The sequence below is a fragment of the Apaloderma vittatum genome, unplaced genomic scaffold (genome assembly GCF_000703405.1).
Source record: "Apaloderma vittatum isolate BGI_N311 unplaced genomic scaffold, ASM70340v1 scaffold13177, whole genome shotgun sequence".
Lineage (NCBI taxonomy): Eukaryota > Metazoa > Chordata > Aves > Trogoniformes > Trogonidae > Apaloderma > Apaloderma vittatum.
This window is the reverse complement of record NW_009724646.1, coordinates 36,692-53,565: the sequence shown is the minus strand read 5'-3', so window position 1 is coordinate 53,565 and position 16,874 is coordinate 36,692. Positions and strand designations below refer to the sequence as shown.

At 38.2% G+C, this 16,874-nt stretch overlaps 2 protein-coding genes across 2 annotated transcripts in view; one reads left to right on the top strand and one right to left on the bottom strand.

Annotated features, from left to right (window-relative positions):
- Positions 1–356: 356 nt before the first annotated feature.
- MED28 (mediator complex subunit 28) lies at positions 357–1,223 on the top strand (the record flags this gene model as incomplete). Its single annotated transcript, XM_009872608.1, has 2 exons — positions 357–469; positions 915–1,223. Coding segments are annotated over 2 exons (311 nt in total), but the record flags the coding sequence as incomplete, so codon positions are not given.
- Positions 1,224–4,359: 3,136 nt separating this feature from the next.
- The window catches only part of FAM184B (family with sequence similarity 184, member B), a 42,953-nt gene continuing 30,438 nt past the window's right edge, over positions 4,360–16,874 (bottom strand). Inside the window, exons 6-14 of the mRNA XM_009872606.1 lie at positions 15,147–15,224; positions 14,235–14,437; positions 12,663–12,816; positions 10,834–10,946; positions 10,236–10,420; positions 6,404–6,521; positions 6,112–6,216; positions 5,179–5,381; positions 4,360–4,444 (exon numbers count right to left, since the gene is read on the bottom strand). Coding sequence (XP_009870908.1) covers positions 4,360–4,444; positions 5,179–5,381; positions 6,112–6,216; positions 6,404–6,521; positions 10,236–10,420; positions 10,834–10,946; positions 12,663–12,816; positions 14,235–14,437; positions 15,147–15,224 — 1,244 coding nt within the window. The remainder of the gene's footprint in view (positions 4,445–5,178; positions 5,382–6,111; positions 6,217–6,403; positions 6,522–10,235; positions 10,421–10,833; positions 10,947–12,662; positions 12,817–14,234; positions 14,438–15,146; positions 15,225–16,874) is intronic.

Here is a 16,874-nt window from a genome sequence, read left to right as displayed (position 1 = left end):
ATTTGAGCGGGGACCCTGGCGCGACTCGGGATCGCTCGCTCGCCTCTTCCCAGGTGTAACGCTTCTGGCAGTAGCGCGAGGCTCACGGGGAAAGAAACCCACCCGGGCGTGACCGGGAAAAAAAGAGTTGTTTTCTTCTACTTTTAAAAAATTTTGAAAGTTTGCAAAGCAGCATTTTATACAGAGACTTAATGCACATCCTGGTTTTATAAATGTGTTATTTTAGTAAACCTGAAATTCTAGAAAGTGCTGTGAAAAGTGTGCAGACAAAACATGCAAACAGCTATCAGTGTTAGCCTGATAACTTCTTTTTTGTTTTGGAATCTGTTCTTTCTGTTTTGTTATTTTACATATAGGTGTTGATCAGTGCATCCAGAAGTTTCTGGATGTGGCAAGACAAACCGAATGTTTTTTTCTACAAAAAAGACTGCAGCTATCAGTTCAGAAACCAGAGCAAGTAATTAAAGAGGTATGTTTAAGTTAACTGTCGGTGTTAGGCTAGATCAGAAAAGCTGTGTACCAGTATAGTTAGTCACCTCGTTCACATTAATTTTGGGTTTCTCGACATGATGCTGTATCTTACATTTGTAGAACCTAATTGTTAACACAGCTTCTCCCATGAACCTGGATGCCTGCTATTCTGTGGAGTATTGGAATGCAGGTGATAGTTTCATTGGAAGAAACAAGCTAGTTGGTCAAAGTTTGCTGGAAGTAATTATATCTGAAATGTGTGGCCAAGGGGAACTAGTGCATTCACAGCGCTTTCCCTCTGTTTCATTAGGCACTTTTCCATTATTAGAATCCCTATAAAATGGGCTTGAAAACTCAAGCTGAAAAAATTACATGCTCTTTATGTGAGTTGGTTATTCTTATGAATACTGTCTATTTACTAACACATATTTTGTCATCCGTAGGATGTTTCAGAATTAAGAAATGAATTGCAGAGAAAAGAAGCATTAATTCAGAAGCATTTGAGTAAATTGCGACACTGGCAACAGGTCCTGGAAGATATCAGCGTACAGCACAAAAAGCCTGCAGAAATGCCTCAGGGCCCATTAGCTTACTTAGAACAAGCATCTGCTAATATTCCTGCTCCAATGAAGCAAACATGATCTTTGATTTTATGTATCTGAGTATTTTCAACAGTGCAAAGCAGCAGTGTTCTTTTTACTTTGGTATGCTTTTTGTATAATGTAATTTGTATTACAAATATAGTTGAGACAAGTGAAATAAATATCTTTTGGTTTTTTTTCTTTGGGAAAATATGAATTGAGTTTATATTTCAATGGGAAATATGCAGAGTTGATATTCAGGATGCTTTCTGATAGAAGTATTTTCCAAAATGCACCCTGTTCCTTCTAGGAAGAGCAGCCCTAGCTCTCCCCTAACTGTATCTTTGCTGGTATGATGCAAATAGTTGCAAAGATCAGAGCTTGGTTTACTGGAAGATTTAAATACTTTGTGATCCAGTCATTATCTATAAGTACAACTATAGAAGCACCCTTAGAATTGTCTGTATCTCAGTCAGATCAAAAATGTACTTTTTTTTTTCTTGAACAGTCTCCACTGGACAGTTGGTTGAGCGTGGTGCTGATAACACCAAGGTTGCAGGTTCGATCCCCGTTCGCTCTGCGTGTGTTTCCTGAGCTAGTTGAGAGGCGTCCCTGCCCACGGCAGGGAGGTTGGATTCAATGATCTCTAAGGTCCCTTCCAGCTTAGGCCATTCTATGATTCTGTGCTTCTATGATTCTATGACTTTTGCTCGCCTCATGAAGAAGGTGTTTTGGGATATACAAATTTTATTCTCACAGGATGAAATGAAATTGCAAAATGCATACCCCTGGATAGGGGGGTATGTCCCACAGGCCCAGTGTTACTGGTGGTGTTCTTGCTGTCATCCTAGTGTAGAGATGGTCCAAAATGCATACCCACAAAATAAAGACCACTGAGTGAGGATGTTGGGTCATCAGCACTGTCCAGTATACAGCACTAGTTTCTACTGGGGTTTGCTACTTTGTAATCTAAATGCAGCCAAAAACATTCTGGAGATAGTAGAAAAAGGATTCTATTACTAGCCAACAAGCTTAATTCATCCATATAACTAGGGAAACCACTTTCTAGGGATGCCTTTTTGGGAACAAAGTTAACTAATTAGAATATTGTAACCCTGGAAATTAGAATTGGTAATTGTGCATTGAACTGTCTAGTGTGCTTTAAAAGTTTCTGGGGCAGAGCAGATGAAACCTAACGGAAAACTAAGCCCTGTACATTTGTGATCTGCTCAGACACCAATGTGCTCCTCTGTTACTTACCATACGACATTTTATTCTCTTCTTCATTACATGTATAAAAAGTGTAGTTTTGCCAAACACGATGCCAAAGCCTCCTTCCAAACCAAGTAGTTCATTTTGGAAGAAAATACTTGACAGCTGAGATTAAAGTCTTGGCTTTATAGAAGTATTCTGCCCCTGGTGAGGTGCAGTGGCTGTTCTATGGTGCTTTTCTCTGTTGGTACAGTTCTTGCAGGCCGTTTGAGAGAGGAAGAGGTTAGGCTAGAGGGATGCCTCTTTGCACACATAAAATTCATTACGTAGCTGGGCCCTGCTGGTTGAAGGTAAATGGGGAATCAGTTTGGACAGCAGTTGAAAACAAACTGTCCTATCTTAAACATTAGGCTTATGCAATTCCCTACCTTTCACATTTGTTGATGAATTACCTGACAGTTAATTTCTTCAGGGTGTCTTTCCTCCCAGTAATGAGTTAGTGAGTGTGATCTGATCAATGTAGTCACTTGCCCACTTTGCATTTAGGTGTGCATGAGAACAATATTGAGATAAAATGTGCAAATATGCAGTTCCTGTACATCTGGAACTCGCACTTCAGCATAGCATAGCGCTATTTTGCAAAACATAGAAATGGATGATTTACAAGCAAGTTTTAATGTTCATACTTACAGATTTTCCTAATTTATCAGGCTGATACATGTACTGAAGTGCAACAAGAACATTATATTGCAATGCTGACTATACAAAACTGTTCATTAAGCGAACTAAAAAGTACTTGTAAACCAGCCTGCTATAAACATGCTATTCTTGGAGGTATACCACATGCTGTACAGCTTAAAATAAGTTTAATAAAAAAAACTATCAAAAACTTGAAAAAATACATTATTATATGCAGAAATTATTTTAAACAGCTCATGAAGCAAATGCATAAACCTACAGAAATAACCTACCGAAGTAAGATCTTTTTTTCAGCTGGAGCTAAATTGGCAGGACATACCAGAGACAAAATTGCATATGTGATGTAATTGTGGAGTGGTACAGTCTCTTGATTAAAAAGTGTCTTCTCATAACAGTATCCAGAATTTTGCTTTTTCTTCATTTTTTACAGAAGTCATTAAAAAATGCATTTTTCTAAAATCCATGCTTATGGCTCCATAGTTACTAGATGTAATAGTGTGCAGTTATTCCCAAGTATTTACTTGGAAATGACATCTTTTTTTTTTTTTTCCTTCTAAATCAGATATTAGATTATCATTCGCTAAAAGAAAACAGGAACAGCTTTTCTAGTAATTACATGAATTATGAAAATTGCTTTAAAATGAAATTGCTTTAAAATGAAAAATATTTTGTAAACCATTCTTGATGCTGAGGGTCTTGGTTTTGGTTGTCCTTGGTTTGTGGTTGTTCATTGCCATGTGTCCTGCACAAAAAAAATAAGCATTAGCATCACTTACTTACTTAAAATCTTACAAATATTTAATACTTTTTTTCCCCAGAAAACCTCATGATCCTATGAATGGATCTGTGCTCATGTGAGAGCTGGGTGAGGCCAAAAGGCGCCAGGTACAATTTCTAGTGGGTTCTGTGCTAGCCAGGTAACTGGGCTAACAGCACTGGTAGTAACACACTGGAAAGCATGAAGGTGAGTTAAACAGCTATAGAGAAATGTTTAAATGTAATCCTTGACATCTCAAAAAAGAATAAAAAAAGGTGTTTCAAGAATAGGAAGTCTTGAATAGCAGCTGCAATTCACTCTTAAAAAGACGAAATATGATTTAGGCATTAAAAACACTGGGCAAATGTTTTATTTGTTACTGAAAGATTTATCTATTAACTGGCTTTTATAATCAATCCTGTTACATAGATCTTGATTTTTAAGCATTCAAGATGCTTTTTTAACATTTATAATTTTGGTTAGCTTATAGTAGCAAACACGACTTCACTTACGATTGATTGATTGATTGATTAAAAAAAGTAAGTAGCAGCCACACTGCCCGCAGTCTCCCTGCACGTTTCCCTTTAGAACACAAATCCAATTTGCCTTGGCAGTCATCTGGCCTGACACAGAATGCTTTTATCTGTAAGATGTAGCAGTTGCCAAACTGGATCCAAGCCTGCGTCCTCGGTTATTGTCTTTGGCAGCGATCAGCACCATCTGCCTTCAAGGAAAGAGCTCTCCAGCAGGCAGTTTACAGGGTAACAAATCAGTGCTAGGAGACAGGCAAGAAGGCTGGCTTTTGTCCTGAAGTATAGCCGTAGGTGGGGTGGTTTTTTCAATATTGATCATTATAATTGTATAATGTTAACTACAAACATTTTGAACTACTTCTGGAAGAAAAGTAGTTAAGAGAAGTAGGTTATACAGCACTAAACTTTTTTTTGAATAATATCTCAAATTTGAAGAAAAATTCAAGCTTTTCAGAGAAAAAACATCTATTTAAGTTTTTGGTTAAGTATCAGCTAATCAATGTTTAAAACTCCAAGCCCTTTGCTAGATGACTGGCCTAGATTCCTTCAAATATGTCCTAAAATAAAAATATGCCATATACATCTACCAAGTGCAAAGCGAAGGAAACCAGTGTAGAAAGGAAAACACATCACTGATACATGCCTGAAGTTCTAAACAGCCACGTTCACTGTTAGCTATGTTCTTAGTTAAATACCTGCAACTCCTCTCTTTTTTTGTACCAGGAGGGGCTGTGAGCCTAAGTTTTGCTGGGCAGTGATTATGGCTTACTTCAGCACTAAAATTCTGTGTCTGAACACGTGGAGTTCACTGCATGGCAGGAACCTTACGTCATTGTTTATTTCCGAATGTCTAATGTGTTTGCCTACAAGATTCTGAATACAAATGATTTATCATTTTACGAGTCACTGCAAAATGGACAAATACCTTGTGGCAGCACTGCTGTCTGAGGACTGTGCTGATGGAGAGCCCACCCTGAGGCAGCCAGGACTCCGGTCTAAGCTTGTAGATTTTGTTATTTGAGGAGCACTTCTTTTTGATCTCAAGTCACAGCTCAAAAAGCTCTTCGCGTAGGAAGCTAAATTCGGAACACTGACAACACGACTGGGTACCTCAACCATTCTCTTCTGCTGTTTATTGTAACAGAAAACTTCATTACCATACATCTTTTTTTACACTTTATGCTACAAAAAAACCCTCCCTCATTCCCAGATATCTTGTGAGGAGCACCTAAAGTGAAGATTCCCATCTTCTTCTATAGGCATTTAAAAATAAATTCTCAGCGTACGCTGTGTGGATCTGTAAATTGGGTAGTCCAATTAAAACAACTTTTGTATTTGACTTTGAGGTTTTAGATTCATCAAAGCCGATAGCTTTGTAGAGCTCAGTTAGGGTCCTTCCACCAACTTGACCTCCCTTCTTGCCATGGCTATTTATAGACAGTATCATACAAAGGGGCTGGAATGACAGAGGGCAAATCCTGAGCAGCCCAAGCACAATCCATAATTTTCCTCGATGCATGCAATATCCCAAATAGCAACTCCCAAATCTGTACACAGCTGCCAAATCTGCAAGAAATGGCTGTGCTTATCCCAGTGGAAGACTGATGTCTTTGGAGTGCTAGTGCTTTATATTTGCTTTAACACATGTATTATGTGCATATATGCTTCTACCGAATTAATGTTATACTCAGCACCTGACTATAGGTTGGCTTACTGGAAAGAATTCTACTGAATACTGAATACTGAATAACATTACCATAAAAAAAGTAATAGGATCTTTATTGTCCTGATTGTCTGTATGATTCAAATAGCAATTAAACATCACAATTTGTGATTTTAATTGCATTGCCCATCTTACCTTCATGGAAGGAGTCAAGCATCCTGTATTAGGGTTGAAAGAAAAGGATCGATTCCTGTAAGATTCACTGTTGGCTGAAAGTGAATGCTGAAATTTTCTTCCTTCCTGTGGGGAAAGAAAGTTATGTGTATGAGAACATCTCTTTGTTGGAAGTTGGTATGGAAACATATATTTATCACATATTCCAGAACAGAAAGAAAGTATCAGTCTGAAGCAATGTGTGAAACACTGAATAGAGCATCCCAACAGATTCCAAAATATATATATGTACATATATAAAAGGAAATCTTACCACCAGCTGCTTGATAATGTCTTCCCTCTCACTTAACTTGTCTTGCAGACAGCTTATAAGGTGTGTATCTTCTGATCTGGACTCCCATTTTCTTGGCTTTTCTTCTAATTCTTTAAATCTGTACCAAAAAAAAATTGCAGACAGGAAAAAACTTCCTTGTGCCAGGTTCAAGAGATACCTGGGCTGTACTCTGCCCTAAATTCAAGTCTAAAATACAGAGGTGTAGTCAGGCCTTTCTGATAAAACAGCTTTTTTTTTTTTTTTTAAAATGAGCATCTGTACAGGGATAACATATAAGTATTGAACGTTGCAGAGTTCAAAAATAAATTGTCATCAGGGTTAACCCATACTACAGCTCCTGGTGTAAAACACTGAAATGGATCTTCAGGAATAGAATAAAAGCTCTCCTTCAGAATAGCCACTTTGGGACTTGTCCCTTCTTCCCAGTAAAAAAGACCTTCGTCTGCTCTCATCCTGGTCCTTGCAAAACGCTTCTGTACTGGAGGTGGAATTCACAAAACTCGTCAGAATGGAAATGGGAATGATTACTTCAAGCAGATTACTGGTTTCACTTACTTGGCAACAGTAGGAATAGTAATTTTAAATAATTGGTTAGAATAATTTGGCACATCCAAATAACAAGCTACTCTATCACTCTCAAATCAGAAACAACTACAGTTGCAAGAAAAAGTATGTGAACCTTTTGGAGTTTCATGGTGTTCTGCATTAATTTGTCATAAAATGTGATCTAACCATCATCTAACTCAAGGATATTCACAAATAGAATGTGTCTAAAATAACACAAAACCAATTCTGATCCTCCATGTCTTTATGGAACACACTCATTCAACATTCAAAATGCTAGTGGAAAAAGGAAGTGAACCCTTGGAATCAATAACTGGTTGACCTCCCCCTTGGCAGCAGTAACCTCAACCAGGAGCCTCCTGTAGATGTGGATCTGACCTGCACATCATTCAGGAGGGATTTTAGCCCATTCTTCCTGGCAGAACTGCTTTAGCTCTGTCATATTCTTTGGCCATCCCATGTGTATGGCTCTCAAGTCATCCCATAGCATCTCTATTGGGTTGAGGGCTGGACTCTGACTTGACCACTCCAAAAGGCGGATTTTGTTTTTTTGAAGCCATTCTGCTGTGGACTTGCTCCGGTGTTTTGGGTCATTGCCCTGTTGCATCACCCAATGTCTACAGAGTTTCAGGTTACGTACAGACATTCTCACACTATCCTGAAGGATTTTTTGATACACTTGGGAATTCTTCCCCTCAATGACTGCAAGCTGGCCAGGCCCTGATGCAGCAAAGCAGGCCCAAATCATGAAGTTTCCTCCACCATACTTTACAGCTGGGATGATTTCTTCATGATGATATGCAGTGCCCTTTTTACACCAGATGTAGTGCTGCATGTTCTTTCCAAATAGTTCGATCTTTGTTTCATCAGGCCACAAAACATTTTGGCAATACCACTGTGGAGTGTCCGTGTGCTCTTTTGCAACCTTCAGACATGCAGCAATGTTCTTTGTAGTAAGCAGCGTCTTCCTTCGTGGTGTCCTGCCATAGACACCCTGCTTGTTTAACGTTTTACGTACTGTAGACTCGTGAACACAGATGTTAGCCAGTTCCAATGATGCCTTCAACTCTTTGACTGTCACTCAGGGTTATTTCTTTACCTCACTGATGAGTCTTCGTTGTGCTGTTGGGGTCATTTTGACTGGGTGCCCACTTCTTGGTAGAGTAGCCACAGTGCCAAAGTGTCTCCATTTGTAGATCTCTTGCCTAACTGCACACTGGTGAATTTCTAAGGTCTTTGAAATCACTTTGTAACCCTTTCCAGCTTTACGTAAATCAACAATTCTTGATCATAGATCGTCTGAAAGCTCTTTTTGGTAAGGCACAGCTCACATAAGCATACATCTTGTGCAGGGCAAACCCAAACATCTGAGTGGTTCTTATCAGTCAACATAGCTCTAGTCCACACTTCCAAGCTCATTTTCTTAACAAGACTCCAGGTATGCTAACACCTGACTCCAATTAGCCTTTTTAAGGTAAACTCAATGGTTCACTTGCTTTTTCCACTAGCATTTTGAATATTGAATAAGTGTGTTCAATAAAGACAAGGAGGATCAAAGTTGCTTTTGTGTTATTATTTTAGGCACATTCTATTTGTCAATAGTCTTGAGTTAGATGATGCTTAGATCACATTTTATGACAAATCAATGCAGAACACCATGAAATTCCAGAAGGTTCACATACTGTTTCTTGCAACTGGATATAGCATAAGACAAGGTCACTGTTGTTAATGTAACACTAAGAGAGCCGTTCTTTATATGCACACATCGGTTTAAGTATTCCCCTAAGCAAATTATTCGTCCCGCAAAAGCAGAAAAAAAGCTGCAAGTTAGTGTTGCAGATCTTCCATGGTCAATTTTAGATCAGCATGTATCAGGTACCTAGAATCATTTGAGCTCTTCGGTTCTACCTGCTGTTATTTGAAGGATTTCTCCTTACATAATTTCCATTAATGCCTCCTTCTCAAATGCTTACTAGAGCTACATCGTCTATCCCCTGTAAAGATTATTCTTCAGCCCAGAAGCTTTAGCATGAGACCTTTTAGACCTCATCACTGACACGTGAATAATTCTTCTCTTCATGAACAGAGGCTCTGAATTCCTTCAAGGTAGCTGGAGGGCACTGATGAAACCCTCTGGTTTGCAATTCTTTCTGTTGATCTTGCTTCAAAAGCTTGAAATGAAAATCACTTTCAAGTAACTCTCCAAAGATGGCAAAGGAGAAAAAAAAATCTCATTCTTTAAATATCTACTGACTGGCAGACTGCAATGGAATTACTCTGGCTACTCTGACAGTCTGCTGAGAAATGCTGTGCCCCTTCAGTGTTTTTCTCTAGATTATATAGGACATAATTTTAAAGATTCCTTTCAGGGTATACTCTTGAGAAATCTTTTAATATATACAGCTTGAGTAGTTAGGGGCATACATTCTACATCATTGAAGAAATAAATTGAAAGGCACCCATGCACTAGATCCTTCAATCTCTCTGCAGAGAACGTGTTAAGTATCATTATTCAGAAATTTCAAAGGATTCAACAGCCATAAAAATGCACCAGGCGGTGAACCCCAGTCTTGCCTCCCATGTAAAAGGTAAGTCCTATAGTTTTTCTGTATACAAACGGGAAGATGACTACTGCAATCCAACAGGTGCTCCAAGCCTGTGGTTACACCTTCGACAAAGACAGAGAAAACTACGAGTGATCTTGTTTTTCCTGTGCCCTCAGAGCATGTTACAGCTCCAGGTTTCCATCAGCCCAGAGGCACTGTTGTTATCTGCTATCACTACCCCCATTACTCCAGTGCAAAGTTGCATCTTACAGCCAGAGCAGAGTCTCACAGAGTACATACAACACTGTCAAGTGTCCCCTTCAGAGTTAACAACCCATGGGCTTCAGCTACAGAAAGTAGATACAAAATCCCAATATTTCTTCTCAGAGGCTTCTACAGTTTTTAAATAACTCTTGTGTGTGAGAGAGATTTGTTTACAACTTCCACTGCCTTTCAAAGGCTGACATTACACAGATTTTCTCAGGTCACTCCCATGGGGCTACACTGGACATATTTCTCTGACATATAATGTACAGTTCAAACATTTTTGTTATGGCTGGAGAGAAGTGTGAAATGAACCACTGCTTTTGCAAAACTCCTAACCTCTACAATTAGTACTTTAGAACATTTAGAGCACCTCTAATGCTGGCATTACTATCAATTCTATACATAGCACTGTAAAGTATGAATTTAAGGCAAACCTTCTGTGCTGTTTCTCCCTATCCTGAAGCTGTGTAGCTTCTTGCTTCTGCGACTCCAGCTCAGCACTGAGTAGCTCCATTGTATCCTTCAAAAGTAAATTCTCTTTCTTGAGTTCAGAAATTTCACTCTGACATTTTTCCAGTTCGTCATGAAGAGATCTGATCTGACTCTGGCTACTTCCTTCCTACAAAAAAAAGCCAAATTCAGTTATTCACAGCCTCATATTATTTAATGCAAGGATCTCAGTGGAATAGCATGCATTGAATTTTTGTGAACTGATTTTTCAATTATATGTGCAATTCTAGGTGTAATACAAAAATCTGTGATCAAAATTCGCTGAACATATTTTATAATCTCCACAAAATTTTATTTTATTGTAACATTCCTTTGTTTGTGTTGTAGATTCTGATCTTTAAATGGAAAAATAAAGCCTGCCCTTATGGAAAAGATGATGAACAATGCTAACGTTCTAAGGGAAAGAAACCCATTCCAATTCTGTAAAAGACTGTACAGTTTTATTATCTCTGAAGAGAGAAATTTGATACCACTACTTTCGCAAAATGCAACATGGCAATGAATTAGGAAACAGACTCTTGCCTGTTGCTTCTTCAGTGTCCTCACACTCCTCAGCTCCATTTGGAGTTCCTCTATTTGTTTTTTGAGGTTAGTGCATGATGTCTGTTGCTCAGAGAGTTCCATCCTTAGAGATCCTAGTAACAACCGGACAGACAATCATTAAGGCAGTGAGAGGCCAGCTGGGTGGGAAGGTAGATAGAGACAATGTAGATGAAAACATGAATACACTACATTTTGCTTTGTTTCTCTACTCTTTCACCATTAAGTATATTGGCCTCCTTTTACTAGAGCAGTAGCTCAGTCAAGCAACAGTAAGAAGATAGAGAAGTACAATAGCAATGGTTCAACATAGGAATCACAGAGCTAATTCTGTGACAGTTGTTTTGCAGACTAAATCACTATAATTGTTTCCTCTAACCTTGAACTTTACTGGAGCACCCCTGAGCTTCCCTGTTAAGTCCACTGGTGTTTTACAGAGGGCCATAAGGGAGGCTAAGGAGAGCTCTGGTTGTGTCAGAGAAGTACAACGCTTATGCAAGCAGATCTGTCATACTCTGCAACTTTTGTATATATTGGGTGCAAATTTTAGGATGACTCAAGTACAATGAGAAAAAAAAATTTTCTCTCTATTGTTTCTCTCCAATTTTTCTTGAAGAACAGACTTTATCTATTGAACATACAAAGTTCAGAGAGCAATGAATCTTTTTAGCAAATTTGAATTACTGAAAAAAAAACCCCAAACAAACCAAGAAGCAAATCCAATTGGCACTTAAAGTACCTTCAAATTATTCTTTCTTTAACAAAAAAAACTTCTACAGATGAGCTTTAATAAGCTGAGTTCAAGCTTGGAGATATTACAGGTCTTTCGAATGCAACACTTTCTTTAGCTCTAAACAGTTTAGGGAACTTTCTAAACTAACTGAACAACACACACAGAGTAACTGATCCCCACCACTGAACTCAGCAAAACAGACTTAAACCACAAATAGTAATTCCTCACATCATAGAAAAAAGAGGGAGGTGATTCTCCCCCTCTACTCCACACTTGTGAGATCCCACCTGGAGTACTGCGTCCTGCTCTGGAGCCCACAGCACAAGAAAGATATGGACGTGCTGGACTGTGTCCAGAGAAGGGCCACGAGGATGATCAGAGGGCTGGAGCACCTCTCCTATGAAGACAGACTGAGAGAGTTGGGGTTGTTCAGTCTGCAGAAAAGAAGGCTCCGAGGAGACCTTATTGTGGCCTTCCAGTATCTCAAGGGGGCCTACAGGAAAGCTGGTGAGGGGCTTTTTAGGATGTTGGGTAGTGGTAGGACTAGAGGGAATGGATTGAAGCTAGAGATGGATCGGTTCAGATTGGACGTTAGGAGGAAGTTCTTCACCATGAGGGTGGTGAGACACTGGCACAGGTTGCCCAGAGAGGGGGTGGAAACCCCACACCTGGAAGTGTTCCAGACCAGGCTGGATGGGGCTCTGAGCAGCCTGATCTAGTGGGAGATGTCTCTGCCCATGGCAGGGGGGTTGGAACTAGATGATCTTTAAGGTCCCTTTCCAACTGACAATTCTACGATTCTATGATATACACTCACTACAATTTAATACACCTGATAAGGCATACTTGAATGTTATACAGCAGACTACTCTCCCAGCAATATTCTGCTGCTAATGGCTGAGAGGTAGGTTAACAGAGAATATTAAGTCTGTCTTGCTGAAATTGCACAGTATGGAAAAGAAGATTCACAAAGACCTGAGCTCCCAGAAGATGGGAAAGAAAATGGATGGGAGGGAAGTCAGTGCTTCTCAGCATATAATCAAGCCATAGGAACTGTGCATGACATGAGACACTGTACCTAACAACAGGGTTTGCTGCTTCTGTATCTGCTCGAGTTCATCATGTAATTCTTTCTTTGCTTTCTCTTCCAATGTTTGCATTTCCAGCCTATGAGACTGATGTTGGATCTTGAAAGTCTCATTAAATTCCTTTTTCAGACGTTCTTCTGCCTCCTGTAAGCAAACTCCCCCAAAAAACAAAATAGTTGCAACCTATTTACCATGTTGTTGTTTTACTTGTAATGCCAGGATGAATCTGGCCCTTCATTGTAGAACTTTTATTTTTATCACCACTTTGCATGTCACTTCAGCAACACAAGAATAAAAATAGGAACAAGATAAATTATCAAGATATCATCTATTATATTTGTTGTACAAATATATATGTTGTACAAATATATATGAAATAACTGGCCCTTCATTGTAGAACTTTTATTTTTATCACCACTTTGCATGTCACTTCAGCAACACAAGAATAAAAATAGGAACAAGATAAATTATCAAGATATCATCTATTATATTTGTTGTACATCATGAAATAACAACATTGACATCTCTGCACTATTTGGCACTAGAAAGATGTTTTATTTTTCAATATATAAAACTCTCCAGATTTGAACTGTATGTCATTACTTATTACAGTGTGTCAGACAAAAGCTTCTACCTTTACGTGTTTCGTTCTTGGCTAAAACTTCCAAGTGCCACCCATACACTGTGAACAACAGACCAGTTGCTCTGCACTGGCTCTGAAAGCAAGCTCCTATCCTCAGTTCCATTTTTTACCAAACCTTCAGCTCGATTTTGTTAGAGCTGGGATTTTACTCTGAATATATAAACAAAAAACTACTCAGGGTGGTTTTACTATGTAGGTTTTATAAGCAGGTTTTCCCTAAATTGTGGGACACCAACTGGAACATCTGAACTCCGTGTCACAATCACAGATAGACTTTTAAATTTTTTTTCTCTCTCAAACAGCAACATTCTTTAGAACTTCCATATACTGCATTAACACTTTGTCACTGAAATAAATCCACATGAACCTTTAAAAGCTTTGGTTATCCACTTACAGAAGTGATTTCTTGAAGGTATCTAAGGCAATAGACATCACTATACAAGCCTTTTACACTTCTTTTAAAGTATTTATATATAAATTAATAATGGATTAAAAAGAATAAAACTGAGTCCTGTTAATAATACACTTAGGAATTCGCTTGTATTTCTGAAGGACAAGCACAGCTACAGGAGCTAGTATTCACTGCAGCCTAACTGTAGAGCATAGGCTATATTATTTTATGAAACATTTTCATTTCATAAATTAATTTCTTTTTTAAATTTCATTCCTTTCATTTATTTCATTCACACTGCGGTCTAAGTTCAAATGTTAAAATAAATAAACAAATAAATAAAACCAGATAAAATACCAAAACCCAAAGATGATGAGGTTTCAAAATCACAGAATAATTCATTATGTGCAACAATAGTAGCTCATCTTTAAGATCACTGGAGATAACAAAGTTTTGCTAAATTGCTCTAACTAATATGCTTTATCCCACAGATACAATTCTTTTTACACTAGTATGTTGTAAACTGACCTTGAGTTCTTGATTTTTGCTTCTCTCCAACATTTTTAAGACTTTTTGATGTGATGCCTCCAGCTGCAGTTTAACATTCTGGTTTTCTTTAATGGTATTTTGAAGATCTTGCAAAAGCTTCTCTTTTTCTTTGTTGGACTGTAGAGTATGTTTCTTCAGTGACTCCTTAAAATCATTTGCTTGTTGATCTAATATTTGCTTCAGCTGATCCACCTTCCAGAAAAGCAAGTCAGCAGGATAGGATTAATGGCTGTATTTACAATGGAGAGGAATTATGTAAATTTGAGTACATTTTATGAACTTGTGTTGCTCTATGAAAAATAGCAAGGTGCTCGTTTCATGCAAGCAGCCCTTTTTTCAGTGAGGAATGACATCTCTTCTGCATATACTGTTTGCTGCCCTTTAACGACTTTTCTTAAATTCTTTCTTTTCAAATTGTCTCACTCTCATACGCACATTCCATAGCTCAACTTGCACAATAATTGTGGCACAAACCAGGAGGTAGACCCAAGGCGGTGCTTACTGTCATCCTGGAGATGTAACACTGAGGTCCATTTATATAAAGCAGCAGATCAGAACCAATGGAAATGAGAATTCTGCACATCAAGCTTTGGATATGTTTTATTTTCTTTCCTCTCTGAACTTAATTACTAAGTACAGTAAACACGTCTATAATGGCTGACACAAAAGTAACAAAAAAATACCTGTTTATACTTGGTGGTTTGGATTTTTTTGGTGGGGAAAGAAGGAAAGTTTTCTTTCGTATTTAGTAGGTTTTCTAAACTTTCAGAAAAAAAAATTGTATTTGCCCTTCTTAAATTTGCCATTCCTAACATCATAGCCGTGAAATTCTGAAAAACTGCCTTCTGCATAGGACCATGCATATTTAGTAAGGCAAATTAGTAATTTTTTTCTGCTTTATCTGACTTTCAAGTCTGCTGGTTTTGTTCTGCCATGCCTCCTGCAAAACGTTTATGTCTCTTGCCTTTTCTTTTTGGGATCGTGTGAAAGGGGATGGTCTGTTTTCCAGTTTTTATATATTTGTACTTTCCCGCTTTAGAAAAACAGAGTTCAAGCTATGAAAGGCAGAAGCTAGCTTCTTTACAATTTCATTTGCCTGTAAATGGTTCAAATGACTTCAGACCCACCTGCAAATTGGATATGATACAGATTATAACCTGTGACTCCATCCTATTCTTTCCTCTACACTAATACATGTTTCTCTTCTTCAGCGTTGCCTTCATTTTCTTCCATGCCTACTGTAGACAGTTTGTTAGTAGAGGAAGCACTGTGGCTTTAGCTAGCTAAATAGTTGCTGCTAACTTCAACTGCACACTTGTGGTCCTTTCTGGCAATAGGTAACACACTGTAGCTCACCCTGTTTTATCCTATACGCCAGTCATAAGGGAACTCTTTAAATGGTGAGAAAACTGACAGAAGAAAAAAAAACCAGACAAGCCTAGGTGTCCCACGCCGCATGGCAATCACTAGGTTGGTAGTTAAGAAGAAAACAAATACTCCTTAACCCAAAGCTTTGTGAATAAAGTTCTTTGTTTTGTTCTTTTTTAAGTCCCAGAAATTGAAATATTAGTTTCAGCACTTCTGAAACAATTTCAAACCAACAAGGTATACTTGAATTTTACTGAAACTACCCAAACAAATTGATCTGAGTAGGCAAATTGGAAAGAGTACCTAGCTCCAGCTGCTCCAAACTGTGAGTTTAACTAACAATCCTGTTGTTTCTTGGCTTTTTCCTCTGTGTCATTCAACTAAACATAAAAAAGAATCTGGCTGAACAAACTAGTGAAGAATAATTGTTCAATGTTATTCTTAATTTAAAAAATTGTCTTTAATGTGTCTGTGTGATGGGATCTACCTGTGGCCTGGATACACTCCAAGCACATGCCAGAGCCTCTTGCCAACCATAACTTTGTTTCCGGAGCTGCTGCAACTATTTATTTACTTATTTATTTAAATAAGTGGTAAAGCATAAGATTTACCTAAATGGGCACTTTGGCTTCTGGTTACAGATAAAGCATTTACTTTGTCTTAATGCCTACTGAACTCAAGCCAACATTCTCCTATACAGAGAAAGGAAATACTAAAGTTTTTAGGTACTTCAGTTCCTTATAACACTGACCTCTGATGTGAAACACTTTATGCTGTACAGTCTCCCGTATCAGCTGATGTAATATGAATTAGCATGACTACACTCAAGCACACATTTTTTTCCTGGGCTTCCTGAAAATAAGCCAGTGAGTAAAAAAAAAGATGCCAGAAGAGTAGGCTGCATATTTTCTAATAAAAAACCTGGAAACGGGAAAAATGTAACCTGGAGTATTTCTTTTGCAAATTAAATATTCATCTAGGTGGGGAAGATGAAAAGAGGTGCACATAAACTTTGGCTGTGGTCACAGCATTATTAACCTTCTGGAGTCTCTTCATAGACAATTATCAATTCCAAGGACTACTAGCATGAAGCGTAAGATCACAATGACTAGAAATAGGCTAAGCAGTAAATTGGTAGCAACAGAGTACAAAATTAGGGAAGGAATCAGATGGAAAAGTATTTCTAAAAACATTATTTTTCAGGGATTTAAGGAAAAAACCCTAGAAAAATACATCAGGGATGCAAACACT